Source organism: Saccopteryx leptura, chromosome 7 (genome assembly GCF_036850995.1).
Source record: "Saccopteryx leptura isolate mSacLep1 chromosome 7, mSacLep1_pri_phased_curated, whole genome shotgun sequence".
NCBI lineage: Eukaryota > Metazoa > Chordata > Mammalia > Chiroptera > Emballonuridae > Saccopteryx > Saccopteryx leptura.
Window position 1 is genome coordinate 84,227,634 of NC_089509.1, and position 15,495 is coordinate 84,243,128.

Consider the following 15,495-nt stretch of genomic DNA (forward strand, 5'->3'; position numbering starts at 1 on the left):
TGCTCTGCCCCTCCGGGGCGTCGCTCTGCTGCGACCAGAGCCACTCCAGCGCCTGGGGCAGAGGCCAAGGAGCCATCCCCAGCGCCCGGGCCATCCCCACTCCAATGGAGCCCCAGCTGCGGGAGGGGAAGAGAGAGACAGAGAGGAAGGAGGGGGCGGGTGGAGAAGCAAATGGGCGCCTCTCCCATGTGCCCTGGCCGGGAGTCGAACCCGAGTCCCCCGCACGCCAGGCCGATGCTCTACCGCTGAGCCAACCGGCCAGGGCCTTGAAGAGGTTAATTTTTCAAACATTGCAGTTAATAAATAGTAAGGTGACCAGCTTTTTTACAATGAAAAGGAGGACAAAAATAAATGGAAGAAAACAATATTGTAAATAAAAGAAACATTTTATTCATTGCAACAATAATACACTATAATATAATAAATGCATAATAAAACATTTGTAATATATTGTAATTATGCTTACATGCCTATTCATTTTTAATAATAATTGTATGAAAAAATTACTCATTTAGATACAAATACATCACATCACACACAATGGATCAACTCTGCATCTATCGAATACAGACATTTACAGATTAGTCTTCCAATATCAAAAAGGAGGACATGTAGGAGGACACTATTCGAGGGAGGATGAACTTACAAAAGAAAGACTGTCCTCCCTAAAGGAGGACGACTGGTCACCTTATAAATAGTAATGTTGTGCTTTAAATCCAGAATTGCCTACAACCAAAATCCACGATCATTCATGGATTTTAGTCTCATAATGCTGAACCCCACATCCATCATTTGGTGAAAACTTTATTTTTATATTATTTTCACAGAGAAATTTTGGGATATGCTTAAAACACTTTTAAAAAGTCAAAAATGGCAAAAAATGTGGTATTTAAATCACACATAAATACTTAGATTGTAAGGATTATTTAAAAATAAGCTCCAAGTAGCAGCATCTTTTACTGAATTTTTCGGACACAATTCTATCACTAATATAAATACCTATATTAGATTAGGGATCAGTCGATTTGCCACCTAACTTTGTATGTTAGAAGTAGATTTTATATATTTCTATATATTTTTTGAAATATATCCTTTGCATATGTTATGTATTTAAAAATATATATATATTAAAAAAAGTTGGCTATGGATAAAGTTCTTCCAGGTAGTATTGATCATTCATATGATATCAACATAAAGTATTTTGGGTTAAGGGTTATTTGGAGCCCAATCATAGAGAACTGAATACCATCATTGTCACTAAATTCATGAGGTACATGTTAGGTTAGGTACTGTTTACTGTTAATAAAACTGAATAGTCATAATTCTTTTTTTTTTTTTTCAGAGACAGAGAGAGAGTCAGAGAGAAGGATAGACAGGGACAGACAGACAGGAACGGAGAGATGAGAAGCATCAGTCATTAGTTTTTCATTGTGCATTGCGACACCTTAGTTGCTCATTGATTGCTTTCTCATATGTGCCTTGACCACGGCCCTTCAGCAGACCGAGTAACCCCTTGCTCGAGCCAGCGACCCTGGGTCCAAGCTGGTGAGCTTTTGCCCAAACCAGATGAGCTCTCGCTCAAGCTGGTGACCTTGTGGTCTCGAACCTGGGTCCTCCACATCCTAGTCCGAAGCTCTATCCAGTGCGCCACCGCCTGGTCAGGCATCATAATTCTTATTTCAAATGAGTTTTGAAAGGCTATAACATGGAACGATGTAGTTCTTTATGAAATATGTTTTAGTTAGGTGTCTCTGTTAGGTGCATTTCTGATGGGATGACAAAGGATTACTATTGATGGTTAGTCAAAGGAGGGTAAGGAAGAATGACAGCCTGCTGCCTTGAGGGGAAAAGCTCAAACGAGAGGTGCTCCAGTGCACCACCACTGACATGTTCTTGTGATCATCAGGACACAAATCAATTAAGGTATTCATGACTAGCCAATGCTAATTCGTGTGCATATTCCAGTGCTCTGCTTTGAAAAGCACTGGGTAGCCTTGGGTCATAATCTGCTCTGCTTGTGGCATATTTGTGGCAGTTTCTTGAAATTGAGGAAGATGAAGTGGAACAGTGGATTAGCTCTGTTACCTCTGTGCCTATCACAAAGTTCTTGGTTGGTTACAATCCATTTTGCTTCAAATAACAGGTGTATTTAAGAGTATGCTTTTAATGAGTATATTTTTGTGTAAATTTAGCAGTGCTGGGGTGATGTGCCCTGTGGTCAGAAGTGTAATTCTATGTTTTCTTCCCCACAGAATGCCATAGTGTCTGTCAAGGAGCTGTGTGGGCTTCCTCCGATTGCCAGTCTGAAGCAGTGCCTGTTGACTCTGTCCTCTCGGCTCATCACCAGTGACAGTACTCCCTCAGTCTCACTTGTGATGAAAGACAACTTTCCTTATCTGGAGCCTCTGGGGGCAATTCCAGATGTGCAGAAGAAGATGCTGGCTGCTTATGATCTGGTAGGAAATTATGACTGTATTTCTTATCTGTGTGTGTGGGAAATGATATGGCTGAAGCTCACTCTTTTGTGGAACTTTGATGCATAACACAGAGTGGTTGCTTGAAACCCGAATTGGTAATGCAGACAGAGCCAGCCCACTTGGCTTCCCCTAAGCCCCAGTGAAGACCTTTGAGGCTATACTTTGAACCCAGAGCTCCACAGATTTCAAATGGAAAATCTCTACTTTAGCAAAGAATACATTATTTATTAAGTCTTCTTAAGTGTACACATCTCATCATGACCTTAACCTACAATAGAACCATTTAATTGCATACCTATAGGAAATAAATTTAAGCCTTAGTGCTACTTATAATGGTTGAGACAAAATATTTTTAAGAATTTATATTTTAAAGCTAATGTTATGCTCTGTTTTTCTGAATGTATAATGTATTTATGTAGCAATTAAATTTAAGAATAACTATATTTTTGCATTTTTTTATTTCATAAAAAAATTAAGGAGCAAATAATGTACTGGGAAAATTTGTAATGTGTAAGCCAGATAAAGTAAACATCCTTAAAATAGAAAGAGTACTTGAAAATTGATAGGAAGAACATATGGGGAAAAAATCTTACATTAGTCAGAATCAAATTCAGCTTCATGAAACTAAAAATGCAAGCCAATCATGGCTTAAAATGCAAAATTTTATTCTTTTACTTAAAAATCTGGAGACCAGCCATCCAGGGTGGCACTTCTCCAAGTTCTTAGGAAACGAGGCTTCCTCTAGCTTTTTGCTCCACCATTCCTACACTGTTCTCATAGTCAAAAATGGCTGCTGACACTCCAACTGTAGCATCTACACTTCAACTAACAAGAATGATAAAGAAAAAATATAGAGCGTGTCCTTTCTCTTTAAGGACATTTCTCTGAACTAGCTTAGATCATTTTTGCTCATATTTCAGCCTGGAGTTGACACATAGACACATTTAGAAGTGAAAGAGAATGGGAAGTGTCTTTATTTCTAAATGGTCAAATGATCAAACAAAAGTCATCTCTTCTGCTACTAAAAAGTAGAGGAATAATGAGTATTTCAGGACAACAAACAGTCTTTGTTTCAGAGGTGAATAGGCAATTTATGTGTCTCCTTCCTCTACAAATATAATGATATGTAAGAACATATTTACCTTAAAATAAGTTTTTAGTCAAATATATATATTACAGAAAAGTGGTGAGATTCTTCATCTTTCCATTAAATTGGCATTATTTTGTCAAAAACAGTACCTCTGATAGAGAATTTAAGGAAGTAGATACTGCCATCCATCTACTTGTAGTGGGAAAATAAGTTGAAATAATTTAGGGAGAGAAAAATTTGACAATAGAATTTAAAATGTTTATGCCATTTGATCTATATATTTCCTTTTCATGGAATTATTCTAAGCTAAAGATTTGTACATAAACACATGTATTTTTAAAATGTCAACCTAGAAGGATTGATTAAATGAAATACAGTAAGCCATATTGTAGACTACTTTGAAATCATTAAAATCATGTGTTTGAATAATATATAATGATGGTGGGAAATTCTCATACTGTGTTTTGTGAAAGAGTCTGGTTTCAAAAATGTACTCTATAGTATTTACAGTGTATTTTTATGTATATACATCTAAAATGCTAGCACGATATTATTAGTGATTGTTTTTAAATAAGGGGAACGAATTTGATTTTCTTGCATATGCTTTTCTATATATTTTTTGTATTTCCTAAACTCTTTACAATTAATCTGTGTAATTTTTGTAGTTGAATAAAGATAAACATTAAGGAAGAAAGGAAAAATATCATTAACAAACAAGTAAAAAGACATTTGGGATAAACATGCCAAAATTGAAAAACAAAAAATAAAACCCCACAGAGTGTATTCTGCTTATGAATGAGTGCACCTCTTGTGAACTGTACCTCATGGTCGCCGAAGGAAAAGTTCATTTATTGCCTGTATTTCATTTTTCATGAAATCAATTTTTCATCATAAAAGTAGGGACTGAAAGCTATGCAGTGAATAGGTATAATTGCCATCTAAGAGGTGAAATTAGGGTACTAGTTGCCATAGAGACAGACAGTAGAAATCAGTTACTCTTCCAATTCCCTTTGACGCAGAGAAAGAGAGATTATTACTGAGAGGAACGCTGGCCCCCTGGAGCCGGGCATGGAATGAGTGGAAAAGCACCGGGCTGTGGTTGGCCCGTGGCCATTTCACAGCCCCGAGTGTCCACTGGTGTTTTGTTTTTTCAGTTTTGTCTGATAGAGCCAAATCTGAACATCAGCCTTCTCTCATTTGTATTTTAAAATGCAGTTTGTAATTATGAACATTGTATGGTTTTCCAAAGCTTAAAGTAAGAAGCTGCAGTGGAAAGCAGAAATACTTGTAATGATGTCTTCTTTATAGGTCCCTATGGAAATGATTTATTTTGGTAGGGATTTGAGTATAATAGCCTCATACCAAATGGTAACCTTGGCAGACTATAGATGTGATCAGAAACACTACTGACATCTCTGTCGGTTATGTATGTATTTTAGTGGGTTGGGTGGTTGGCATCTTTAATCCTCTTAGTGTATTAGTGTTAGTATTTATTTTAAAGATGTCTTCTAAGATACTCTGTAGTTCCAGAGTGATGATTTGAAAACATAAATCAGACCATGTTACTTTCCTGCTTTAAAATCCTTCCAGGGCTTCCTGTTACAACAAAGTGGAAACTCCTTACTGTGGCCTATGGGGCCATCTGTGATCTGGCTTTGCCTGCTTGTCTCACCTGCCTCTCCCAGCTTTACCCTCATACTCTCTCTTCTGCTCACTCCCTGAGTCAAATGGACTCGCTTTCTTTCTTTCACTCACTCCCTGAGTCAAATGGTCTCCCTCCCTCCTCCCTCCCTCCTTCCTTCCTTCCTTCCTTCCTTCCTTCCTTCCTTCCTTCCTTCCTTCCTTCCTTCCTTCCTTCCTTCCTTCCTTCCTTTCTTCTCTTTCTTTCTTCTCTTTCTTTCTTCAATCAGACTAAGCTTGTTCTCACCTGCTCATATGCAGTTTATTTTATTCACAATTCCTTCTGTCTAGAAAGTTCTTCTTGAATAATTGCTTTATATCTCTTAATTCTTCACTCAAATGTCATATCCTCAGAGAACCCTTCCCTAACCACTGTCCCCACCTGTCACTCTATCACATAACTGCTTAATTTCCATCATTCTACTTAGAAGCATTGAAAAATGTGTTGCTTGACTTTCTGTTTAGTTTCTGTTCTTCTCCTTTACCCCTCAATTTGAATGCATGAGTTTGTGAGGGCAGAGACCCTGTCTGTCTTGCTTACTATTGCTATCTCTAGCACCTAAAACAGTACTAGTTATCAATTAGTCTTAGTTGAGTAGAAAGTAACTAAAAGCATCTATTCTTGGTGAAAATAGTGTAATTGAATGTGTTTTATGGTAAATCTTTAAATCTCCTCTGTTTTACTTCTAAGACACCACCCTAGCTAAATTGTTTCCTTTCTTATCTACAAAATTGCAAACATACAGACTAACGCAAAACTATGGAGACAGTAAAAAGACCAATAATTGCAAGGAGCTGGGAAAGGCAGGGCGAGAGAGGAAGAAATAACTAAGTGGAACACAGGACAACTTGAGGGCAGTGAAACTCTTCTCTGTGATATAGTAATAGTGGATGCATGTCATTATGCATTTGTAAAAATCCATAGAATGTACAACAAAAAGAGTGAACCCTAATGTAACCTGTGGACTTTACCTAATAATAATGTATCAATATTTGCTCCTGAATTATAATATATGTACCACAGTAAGGCAAGATGATAACAGGAGGGAAAACTAGGGTTAAGGTGGGATGAGAGGCTTTATGGAAACTCTCTGTTCTTTCTGCTCAGTTGTTACAAACCTATAACTTCTCATAAAAGTAAAGTCTTAAAAAAAACTTTACAGATGTTAATAAAAACTTATTTGGGTGACTAAGGCATAAGACAAATTCAAAGTTTATTGCCTGGTAGTAATGGTGGTAGGTATTCTAAAATGAACAGATTGAGTGTTCAACCTAGACTCAAGTTATTTAACTGTTTGCATTTCTAAAAAATGGTAATGAACTGTCTATATGCCATGTAAGAGAAAATTTTGTAACCACTAAATATATACATATATATATATGATATGTTTAGAATAAAAAATGACTTGAAATAACTTCTGAAGAGATGCAATGTTTAGCTTATTTTAGTATCAAAAGAAAAGAATCAGGAAATCAGGTAACCTACATTTATTGAAAGTCAACTTAATTGAATCAAACTGTATAACTTATCAAGAGGAAATAAATGAAAATATTCTAGAAAACATTGACCCTCTGTTCATCTGCACAGATTTTTTTCTAAATTTAAAGAAAACTTTCTAAATTTTCCCTAATGACCTCAGTTGACCCTAGCTCTTACCAAACTTCCAGCTAAAGAGTTAGAAATATTTCCTCTAGAGGTTTTAAAAGTCATTCTGTGTTAAAAGTCATTTTAATGTTAATATTACAGTTATAATTCTATTGTAGCATCTGTGTTTATATCAAGTAGCCAAAAACCAAATATATCTGTAATTGAATAGGCTTATTTACATGGCATAATTTCAAAAGATACCTCCTAATCTCCATCTCATATCTTATTTAAAATCTGTTTCCTTTCTGCTGGTAGGTACTTGAAATTTCAAAGTTACAATCAATTCTTTTGGGTTAAGACTTATTTTATATTTTTTAAAGTGCAAAAAACTCTCCATGAGTAATAATAGCACATTGGGCTATCAGTAATTTGTATTTTTGAATGAACTTAACAGATTCTGTCCTACAAACAGGTTTTCCCCTGGGAGAAGTAAGAGATCCTAATGACAAAGGGTTCTTCACATCCGGGTAACATGAGAGAGAGGTTGCTCAGGTAGTTGCGGGTTTTTTTTAGAGCAGCGCTATTATCTACAGTCTGCCTTAATACACTGGTTGGGGTATAGCTATCTAAATGCCTAGCTGGTATTTAGTGCAACTGAAGCAGAGGTGGCTTGCCTGATATTAAACACATGTCACAGCCAGAGGTGGGAAGTGCAGCTTCTGAAAAGCATCAAAGCAAATGTGAACATCATCCCTCAGTAACAGGCCAGTAAGCTAGGAACTCACAGTGGGCAGTGGAACTGATGCCTCCTCGCCGGGCTAAGAACACAGAGAGGAGAGCTCCTGAGCTGTAGGCTGCTTGCTGTAGTGCCACTGTGGTTGGTGACTCTGTGCAAGGCACTTCTTCAGAAACTGTCCCAATTAAAATTGAAATACCATTTCTAAGAGACTTGTCCTTTTATTGCACTTTGGTTTTTTTTGGGGGGGTGGGGGTGGGGGTGGGGCTCAGGTCTTGAAAGAGTAAGCTCACTTCTCCACTTTGGATTTTCACTTTCTTCGGTGGGATAAGAAAATATCCCACCGAAGTAGGTAATTCAGCTGTACAGTCATTGCTTGGACTTTCGAGGCTGTCAGTGTGGTAAAAATATGTTTTACCAATAAAAGTGATAGAATGTGAGGTTTTGTTGTTCTTTAGGATTATTCTTGTTCATGGGGTTGTTAAAAATGGAAATTGGTTACAGTAAGAATTGCCTAGTGTGAGAGCCAGGAATGGAGATATTTAATTCTATAAAACACTTATTGAGTGTCTTTCATGTGCAGACCACTGTGTTCAATGCTGAGGAAGGTGCAGTAGCTTACAGTAAGGACAGGTGACCTGGTGAGATCCAGTCCAGGCCTGAGTCTCTGGTGGTGTGTGTATGCTCCTCATTACTTAATATGCAGCTATAATGGTTGGCAGTTACACTGGGAAAGACAGCAATTTCAGTAGAATACTATCAATATCTGTTTGAATAGCTTTGACTTTTTTCTTTTGACTATAGTGTTTTTAGGCGTGTAGATTGAATGTTATTCTAGAAACTCATCTCTAGCCCCAGCCCTAACGTTGAACTCTAGTCACCTTTCCATTGGATCACAGGACATCACTTAGGTGTCTCAAAAACAAACCGCAGAAATTGAGTAGGTTTACAACTGGGTTAATCTTTTTATTTCCTAAGACACTCAGTCATCCTCTTCTGACCACTGCAAACGGTACCACCATGCCAACGATCTTTAATTCCTCCAAATCATTTTCAATGCTTTCTCTCTCTCTCTCTCTTCTCTCTCTCTCTCTCTCTTCTCTCTCTCTCTCATATCAACTCCAATATGGATTTTTAACATTCTAATTTACAATTCAGTATCAGTGAGAGCTATTGCTTCTTCCCTCACAGCATTACTCATTTACTCATTTTATGCGTGGACTGAGTAAGGTTCTCACCAGGCTCCTTTCTCCTCCTGCTTGACTATTTCAGCAGGCTGACTGGTCTCCCATCTAGTCTCGACTTTTCCCTAATTCAACCGTTGGAGTAATTATCCTCAAACCCTGTTTCTGATTGTTCACTGGCCTTGCCAAGCCTTCACTCAGCACTGCTGTCTGCTTTGCCATCCTCGCCTTCCACTTCCTTCTGCTTGAACCCCCTCCTTCAGTCAAGCAATGTATTTGCCAGGACTTTTTCGGTCCCGTCCTTTGTGTTTCCAGTCTCTGCCACCCAGACCCTTCCCGGCCTTGGTTCCCTCTCCATCAACGTCCAGCCCTTTGTCCTAACATCTGATAAAACTGACTTTATTAAGAAAGGATTCATTTGCCGACTTTATTCATGGCATTCAATGTATATCACATATACGACTTAAGTAGATTCTGTGTAGTACAGAGATGAATAAACAGAGACAAGTATCAGCACAAATAACCATAACATAAAACACGGCAGCTCTTTGACTTTAGAGAAATATATATAAAATGAGAGGGGAACAGGGGTATTGCCACTTATAAAACACTTTTTCTTTTGACATTATTTTTGTGTATTCTTATGCTTTTAATTAGTCAGCTCAACATATGCATTTTGGATACCCATTACTGGGAAGGGTGCTGGCAGAAAGAAATGGTATTGTAAAGCCAGTATCCACAGCCACCATCACAGCTGCCTGGCCCATGCTGGTTCGCATTGGATTCGGACAGTCACTAAAGAAACGACGGAGCCAAGAACTCGTAGGCCATCATCTTTAATCCTAGCTTGCACCTGGCAGGCAAGTAAAACACACACTGGGCTCCAAAACTCACTCATTCAGTGCTCACAAAGCTACTGACTTATCCGAGTTTCCTAGAATCAAAGGTTTCTAGCTCACCAGCCTTATTCACCTCTGTTCCCCATCTCCTTCCTTCTCCCTGCACAAACTCTGCACAAACTGGCTTCTCACTCAGCACTCCACCATCTTGGCTGCTTCTCCTGGCCTCTTCCGCGTAGCTTCTCTCTGCTCTCTCTGCTCTAATGCTAATCTCAGGAACCAAGAGAGCAAGCTCTTGGTCTGCCCCACTTTATAGTGCAGAAATCAAAACCTTTAATCCAATATATAAAATAGGGAAGTCTCTGATACAAAGTCCACCCTACATCAAAAACGGTGGGAAAAGCTTATCCTAAAACCAACCCCCAGGCTACAAGGATCCTGCCTGCCTACAGCCCGCCCCCAACACACATTAATATAATTACGCCCATTCCAAGCATAAGGGCAACTAATATCATCACCTGGAAGATGGGCTTCCACGTGGGCAGCGCCATCTTTAACAAAGTGAGCATAATATATTTTATCTGCCCAACAGGTATGAAGCACAATTTCTGTTCTCAAAGAATAGAAAATTTGGATTGGAAGGCAGGGCTTATTCCCTTAAAAAAAGGAAGAAGCAGAGATACAGAATCCAGAGAGTAAATCTTGTGAGATGTTATGTCCTGAGCTTAATGGAGTCCAAGGACCTTGAGTCCTATGGTGGACTTTCACAGTGACTTGTAATACACTCCCTACCCCCACTCTTACCCCATGTCAATATAATTTTAATTACAAATAATTTTGAAACAAAAATATTCTCTAACATTTGTATAACTTTTTCTTTAATTCTTTTTTTTTACTGAGACAGAGAGAGGGATAGACAGGGACAGACAGACAGGAATGGAGAGATAAGAAGCATCAATCATTAGTTTTTTGTTGCGCATTGCGACACCTTAGTTGTTCATTGATTGCTTTCTCATATGTGCCTTGACCGTGGGGCTACAGCAAACCCAGTAACCCCCTGCTTGAGCCAGCGGCCTTGTGTCCAAGCTGGTGAGCTTTGCTCAAACCAGATGAGCCCGCGCTCAAGCTGGTGACCTTGGGGTCTTGAACCTGGGTCCTCCGCATCCCAGTGATGCTCTATCCACTGCGCCACTGCCTGGTCAGGCTAACTTTTTCTTTAGATAGCTGAATTTTTACCTTTCTAATGTTCTCACCTGTCTACTCTTTCATGCATAGTCAAAAAATATTTGCCTAACATATTTGGTCCTTTTAAGTGTTTTAAGTTAATGTGAAAACTTGTGGGTAGTTAGTGTTTTAAATACAGCATTCAGAGGTAGTTACAGGGGACTGCAGCTGGAAAAAATAAACCCAAAGCATTTTCTGAAGGTGACTTCTCTGCTGACTTATTTATCATTAACATAAAAGTTAAAACTTTACTATGGTAACAGCAACAGATTTTCTGAAGTTAAAAAAGAAATCAAAACATTCTAGCGACCAGGAGTCAAGGGTTATTTAATCTTTTACTAAGTCATCTGGGGTTTGATTTGTAGAGCAGTTGATGGTGTTAGCATGGCCAGGAATCTAGCAAAAAGAAGCTAATTGCTATCTTTAATCACTCTTGCAATGTAATTAATATACTGGCAGGCATCCCAATTAAGCCAATCACAATGAGTTGAGTTTAAAACATTTTCTTCTGTCAGCGTTATACCAAGCCTCAGGATGGGAAAATGTCGTAGGTGTATCTACTATAATTTTGCTTATGGAAATCAATTTAAATTGAAATTAGGTAAGTAAGGATACTGTTCTTCCCTTCCTCTCTTCCATTCTGAAGTTTATGTGGAACTTTATATTAGTTTGCATTTCAAAAACTAGGTTGGCTTATGCAGTAATGGAATCCAGAAAAAGCAGAGCCTGCAAGCATGTGCCCATCAGAGCTGCTTGTTTAAAACAAGATGTTGTGCATTGAAATGTTCTTGACTTGCGTGGGTGTGGTAATGTCTTCTGAAACATTCTGTATAATGGGGAAATTGTCAGCACCTCCAAGATCGTCAGCATTTCCACTCGGTGCCGGGGTCCCAAAGACACATGCTATCAGAACACATGAGTAAGCAGGTTTTTCAAGCTGGCTCCTTTGTGGAATGTTGCGCCTGGATCCTCAGAGTTTACTCCACATTCCTGAATACCCAAGTTCTCGCAACACTCGCAGTTGAAGGCAGGGTGAGGTAGTCACATTGGCCTGAAAATTCTGGAGAGGGTTCACAAGGTTACTCACCTGGTAATTTTATGAATTAGCTAAATTGTAATCATAGCTGGATAAAATCAAACATTTCTAATGATTACTCAGTATGTAGCTACAGCTGTTGGGAAACAGTACAACTGGAGAACAAAGTAAAAAGATCCTTTTTTTTTTTTCAGAAAGCAGCTCACTGAAGCAGCTCCTGTTACTACATGAATGTGGAGACAAGCGTCCTTGAGCCTGCTCCAGGCCAGTTCTCTTGTCCTGCGCCTTACAAGTTGGGCTTGCAAATGGGCCTCAGAGCTAGTCCTAGGACAGAGAAGCCCCCATCACATACACCAGTGGCCGTGGACTCCCAATAAGCTTGCAAAGGGTCTGACCTTTGGTGTGTTCTTGTTTCACCGAAAATTAACACCCTTGATAGGATTGACTTAGCTTAAGAACAAAAGATGCCAATCTATTAACATTGTTTTTATTGGACTTAAAATTTTTTTTGAGACATTAAAAATGAAAGAAAATGATCTTTATTTCAGTTCACAAGTATATTTGTAACAGCAATCAGATTTTAAAATGTGCCAAGTTTAATAAAACTCAAGTCTTATTTTAAGCAATCTAAACAGGCGAACCACTACAGAACCAAAAACTAACACTCAGTGTTTTGGTTAGAAAGAATGTAAGGAATAGATTAATTATTTCACTCTTCTTAAGGGGAGAGAACAAAATAGGTCTAGAGTAGATTTGTTTTTTATTGACTTACATATTCTTATGTGATTGCCTTTCCAAGTTTGATAACTCCTTCTTGAAAAAAAACAGTGAATATAAGTGCATTTCTTTCTAAGATTCATAGAAAGAATCTCTATATTACTTGATACATGTTGCAAGTTAGACTTGGAGGGAGAAGTAGTGTGGCAAAAATGTGTTTTCACAATGCTTTATTTGATGAATTCTACTTTATTAAATGTTAACCAGCAACTTGTGCTTGCAATGGGAATTCTGCACTTTAATATAATATCTGTATTACGGAACAACTTATCAGCTTAGGTCTGCTCCTCAAGAATGCCTGGGTTCTAAACTCAACTATTTCATTAGCTAGCTGTGTGGCTTTAAGCAAGTCAGCTTGAGGCTCAGTTTTTTCATCTATAGAATGGAATTGTCCACGATGGTTCTTAAGGTGACTTCAAAATATCAAGTTCTGTGGTTCTATGAATTTAGATATAATTCAGAAGAAAATTGGAATTTATGAAAGGTTTATGGGTCTTGATGTGATGGAAGCTCATCTTTTCAGTTCCATTAAATAATTACATTGACTCTGCAATGATGCTAGGCGATTAGTTAAATTCCCTATTGAGAAGAGCTGGAAGGACAGTTTTCTTCATACCGATTGGACAATTTAATCCATCCCTGAGTAAAATGTTACTGTTTTCATTTTAAATAAATGATTTTAATCTTAACTGACAAGTATACATGCCTGTTGAGGACATCTAATTCATTAAGTAATGCCACTCTTTATCTGGGTAAATCCTCTGTTCTTCTAGATACAAAGCTATGGCAAGGAAATAAGATCCATTAGGAGATATCCTTGTGACAGACTGAAGAAAAGCTCCTTGTTTGACTACAACAGGCAAAGACAACTGGGTGACCAGGCAGAGACATCAGATATGTAATTCAGGCTACTGCCAGATTCTCTTGATTGAGTCAACTGAGCATTGGCTGGCTGGGTGTCCTGTCTGCCCAGCCAGGGAATTATCTGAGGACATGCTTCTCACCTTTTCTCCTTGGCTTCTGCACCTTATATATAATTTTTGTCAGATTATGTAGAGACTTAGGAAGGAGATGGAACAGAAATCAACAATTTTTCTTTCCTGACAACTAAGATAAATTACTTAGTTGGGGGAAAGTTTGACATTGAAAATTAATTAATAAAAATTGATTACTTTTTAAAAAAATGTAAATGGTTTTATATTGTCAAGAGTGGAGGATTTACAATAAAAGGTGGCATTACTTGATGCATTAGATGTCCTCAATGTAACACTAGTTAATAGGGTCATATAGGTTTCAAGTGTACAATTTTATGATATGTCATCTGTATATTGCATTTTGTGCCCGCCACCCAAAGTCAAATCATCTTCTGGAATGAGGTATTTGGCCTCCTTTACCCATTACTATCCCCCACTTCCCTCTGGTAACCAGCATACTGTTGTCCGTGTCTATGAGTTTCAGTTTTACATCCCACATATGAGTGAGATCATATGGTTCTTGGCTTTCTCTGACTGACTTATTTTGCTTACCATAGTATTCTCAAGGTCCATTCATGCTGTTGTGAATGGCAGTATTTCATCTTTTCTTATGGCTGAGTAGTATTCCATAGTATATATGTACCACACCTTCTTTCTCCAAGGAGTTATCATAGAGAAGATTAAATGCTCTTATGAAAATAGTTCATATGAGCAATGATTTTAAATTCTGAGTCAATGATGAGGTATTTTTAGAATAAATGTGACTTTTATTATTGATGGGTTTCAGGTTATCCTCTCGATAATGTCAAAAGGATGCTTTTCTATGTTGAAAGTTAAATCACACTTGGCTATGTCTTTATGAAGTGATCTATTGGACATTGGGAAAAATAAACTTGTACTGTGGTGTTAACAGATACTTAGTTGGGGGCTTTTGAAGAGAACCTGAGTCATAGAATTTGTTGTATGTTTTGGTTCTGACTTTGTTTTACCTCAAATAAGTAATGAAGTTTTAAAATTTATTTTCTGATATTGAGTATTATATTTTTTATGGGGATGATTCTGTTAAAAAGGTTATATTTATTTTTCAGTACTTAATCTGAAAGGGAATTAAGAGCATATAAGATTATAGAAAAATGGAGAAGCCTAGAAAAAAGACTGGAAACAAAAAGCAATTAGAGTTCAGAAAAGATAATTAAGGATTTGAGAAGTGATCAAAAATAAATAAAATATTTGATTGTACATAGATGTGTGGGTAATAGATGCGTAGAAAAAAAACAAATGTTACAAAGTAAAATAGATAAAAGCCATTCATTATGTAAATGGCTAGATGAAATTGGGGATATAAGAAGATGAGTATGACAGGGTCCCTATTCTACTGGAATTACAGTTTGCTGGTAAACAATTAACTGTAACTTAAGGTAGAAAAAATATAAACAGACTAAAAATAGAATGTTCTGGGAATTTGGAGGTGAAAGAGGGAGAATCGGAAGACCAATGGAAGAGGGGGAATTGAAGTGAGGTTTGAGGCCTGAGAGGATTTAACCACGGGAGAAGGGAAAAGCCAGGGCGGGGGCAGAGACTGTAGATGAGAAAACGAAGGGGTCATTAGGAATGGGTTCCTGAAGGAAGCATGGAGAGGTGGGACTGAAAGTCTAGGGAAGAGAGTTAGCCTTGGCCAAGAGGACACTTCCTTTTCAGGTTGTTACGAAGAGTTTTTGAGTGCAGGAAGTATGCTCTTTTGTTCTTAACATTGAGAAGATACTTAGTAAAATACTGCAAAGAAAACTGGTCACCAATTAATAGTTTTTCTCTTTTTATCAGAGAATGGTATTGTCTGTTCTCTACTTAGAGCAAAATCAAGATAAATGAATATAATATGTCACTCAAGGT

The 15,495-nt window shown here is 37.8% G+C and overlaps 1 protein-coding gene across 1 annotated transcript in view; it reads left to right on the plus strand.

Moving 5' to 3' along the window:
* PLCL1 (phospholipase C like 1 (inactive)) overlaps window positions 1-15,495 on the plus strand; it is a 369,849-nt gene that overhangs the window by 297,536 nt on the left and 56,818 nt on the right. Inside the window, exon 3 of the mRNA XM_066344873.1 lies at window positions 2,253-2,456. Within this exon, the coding sequence (XP_066200970.1) occupies window positions 2,253-2,456 (204 nt within the window). The remainder of the gene's footprint in view (window positions 1-2,252; window positions 2,457-15,495) is intronic.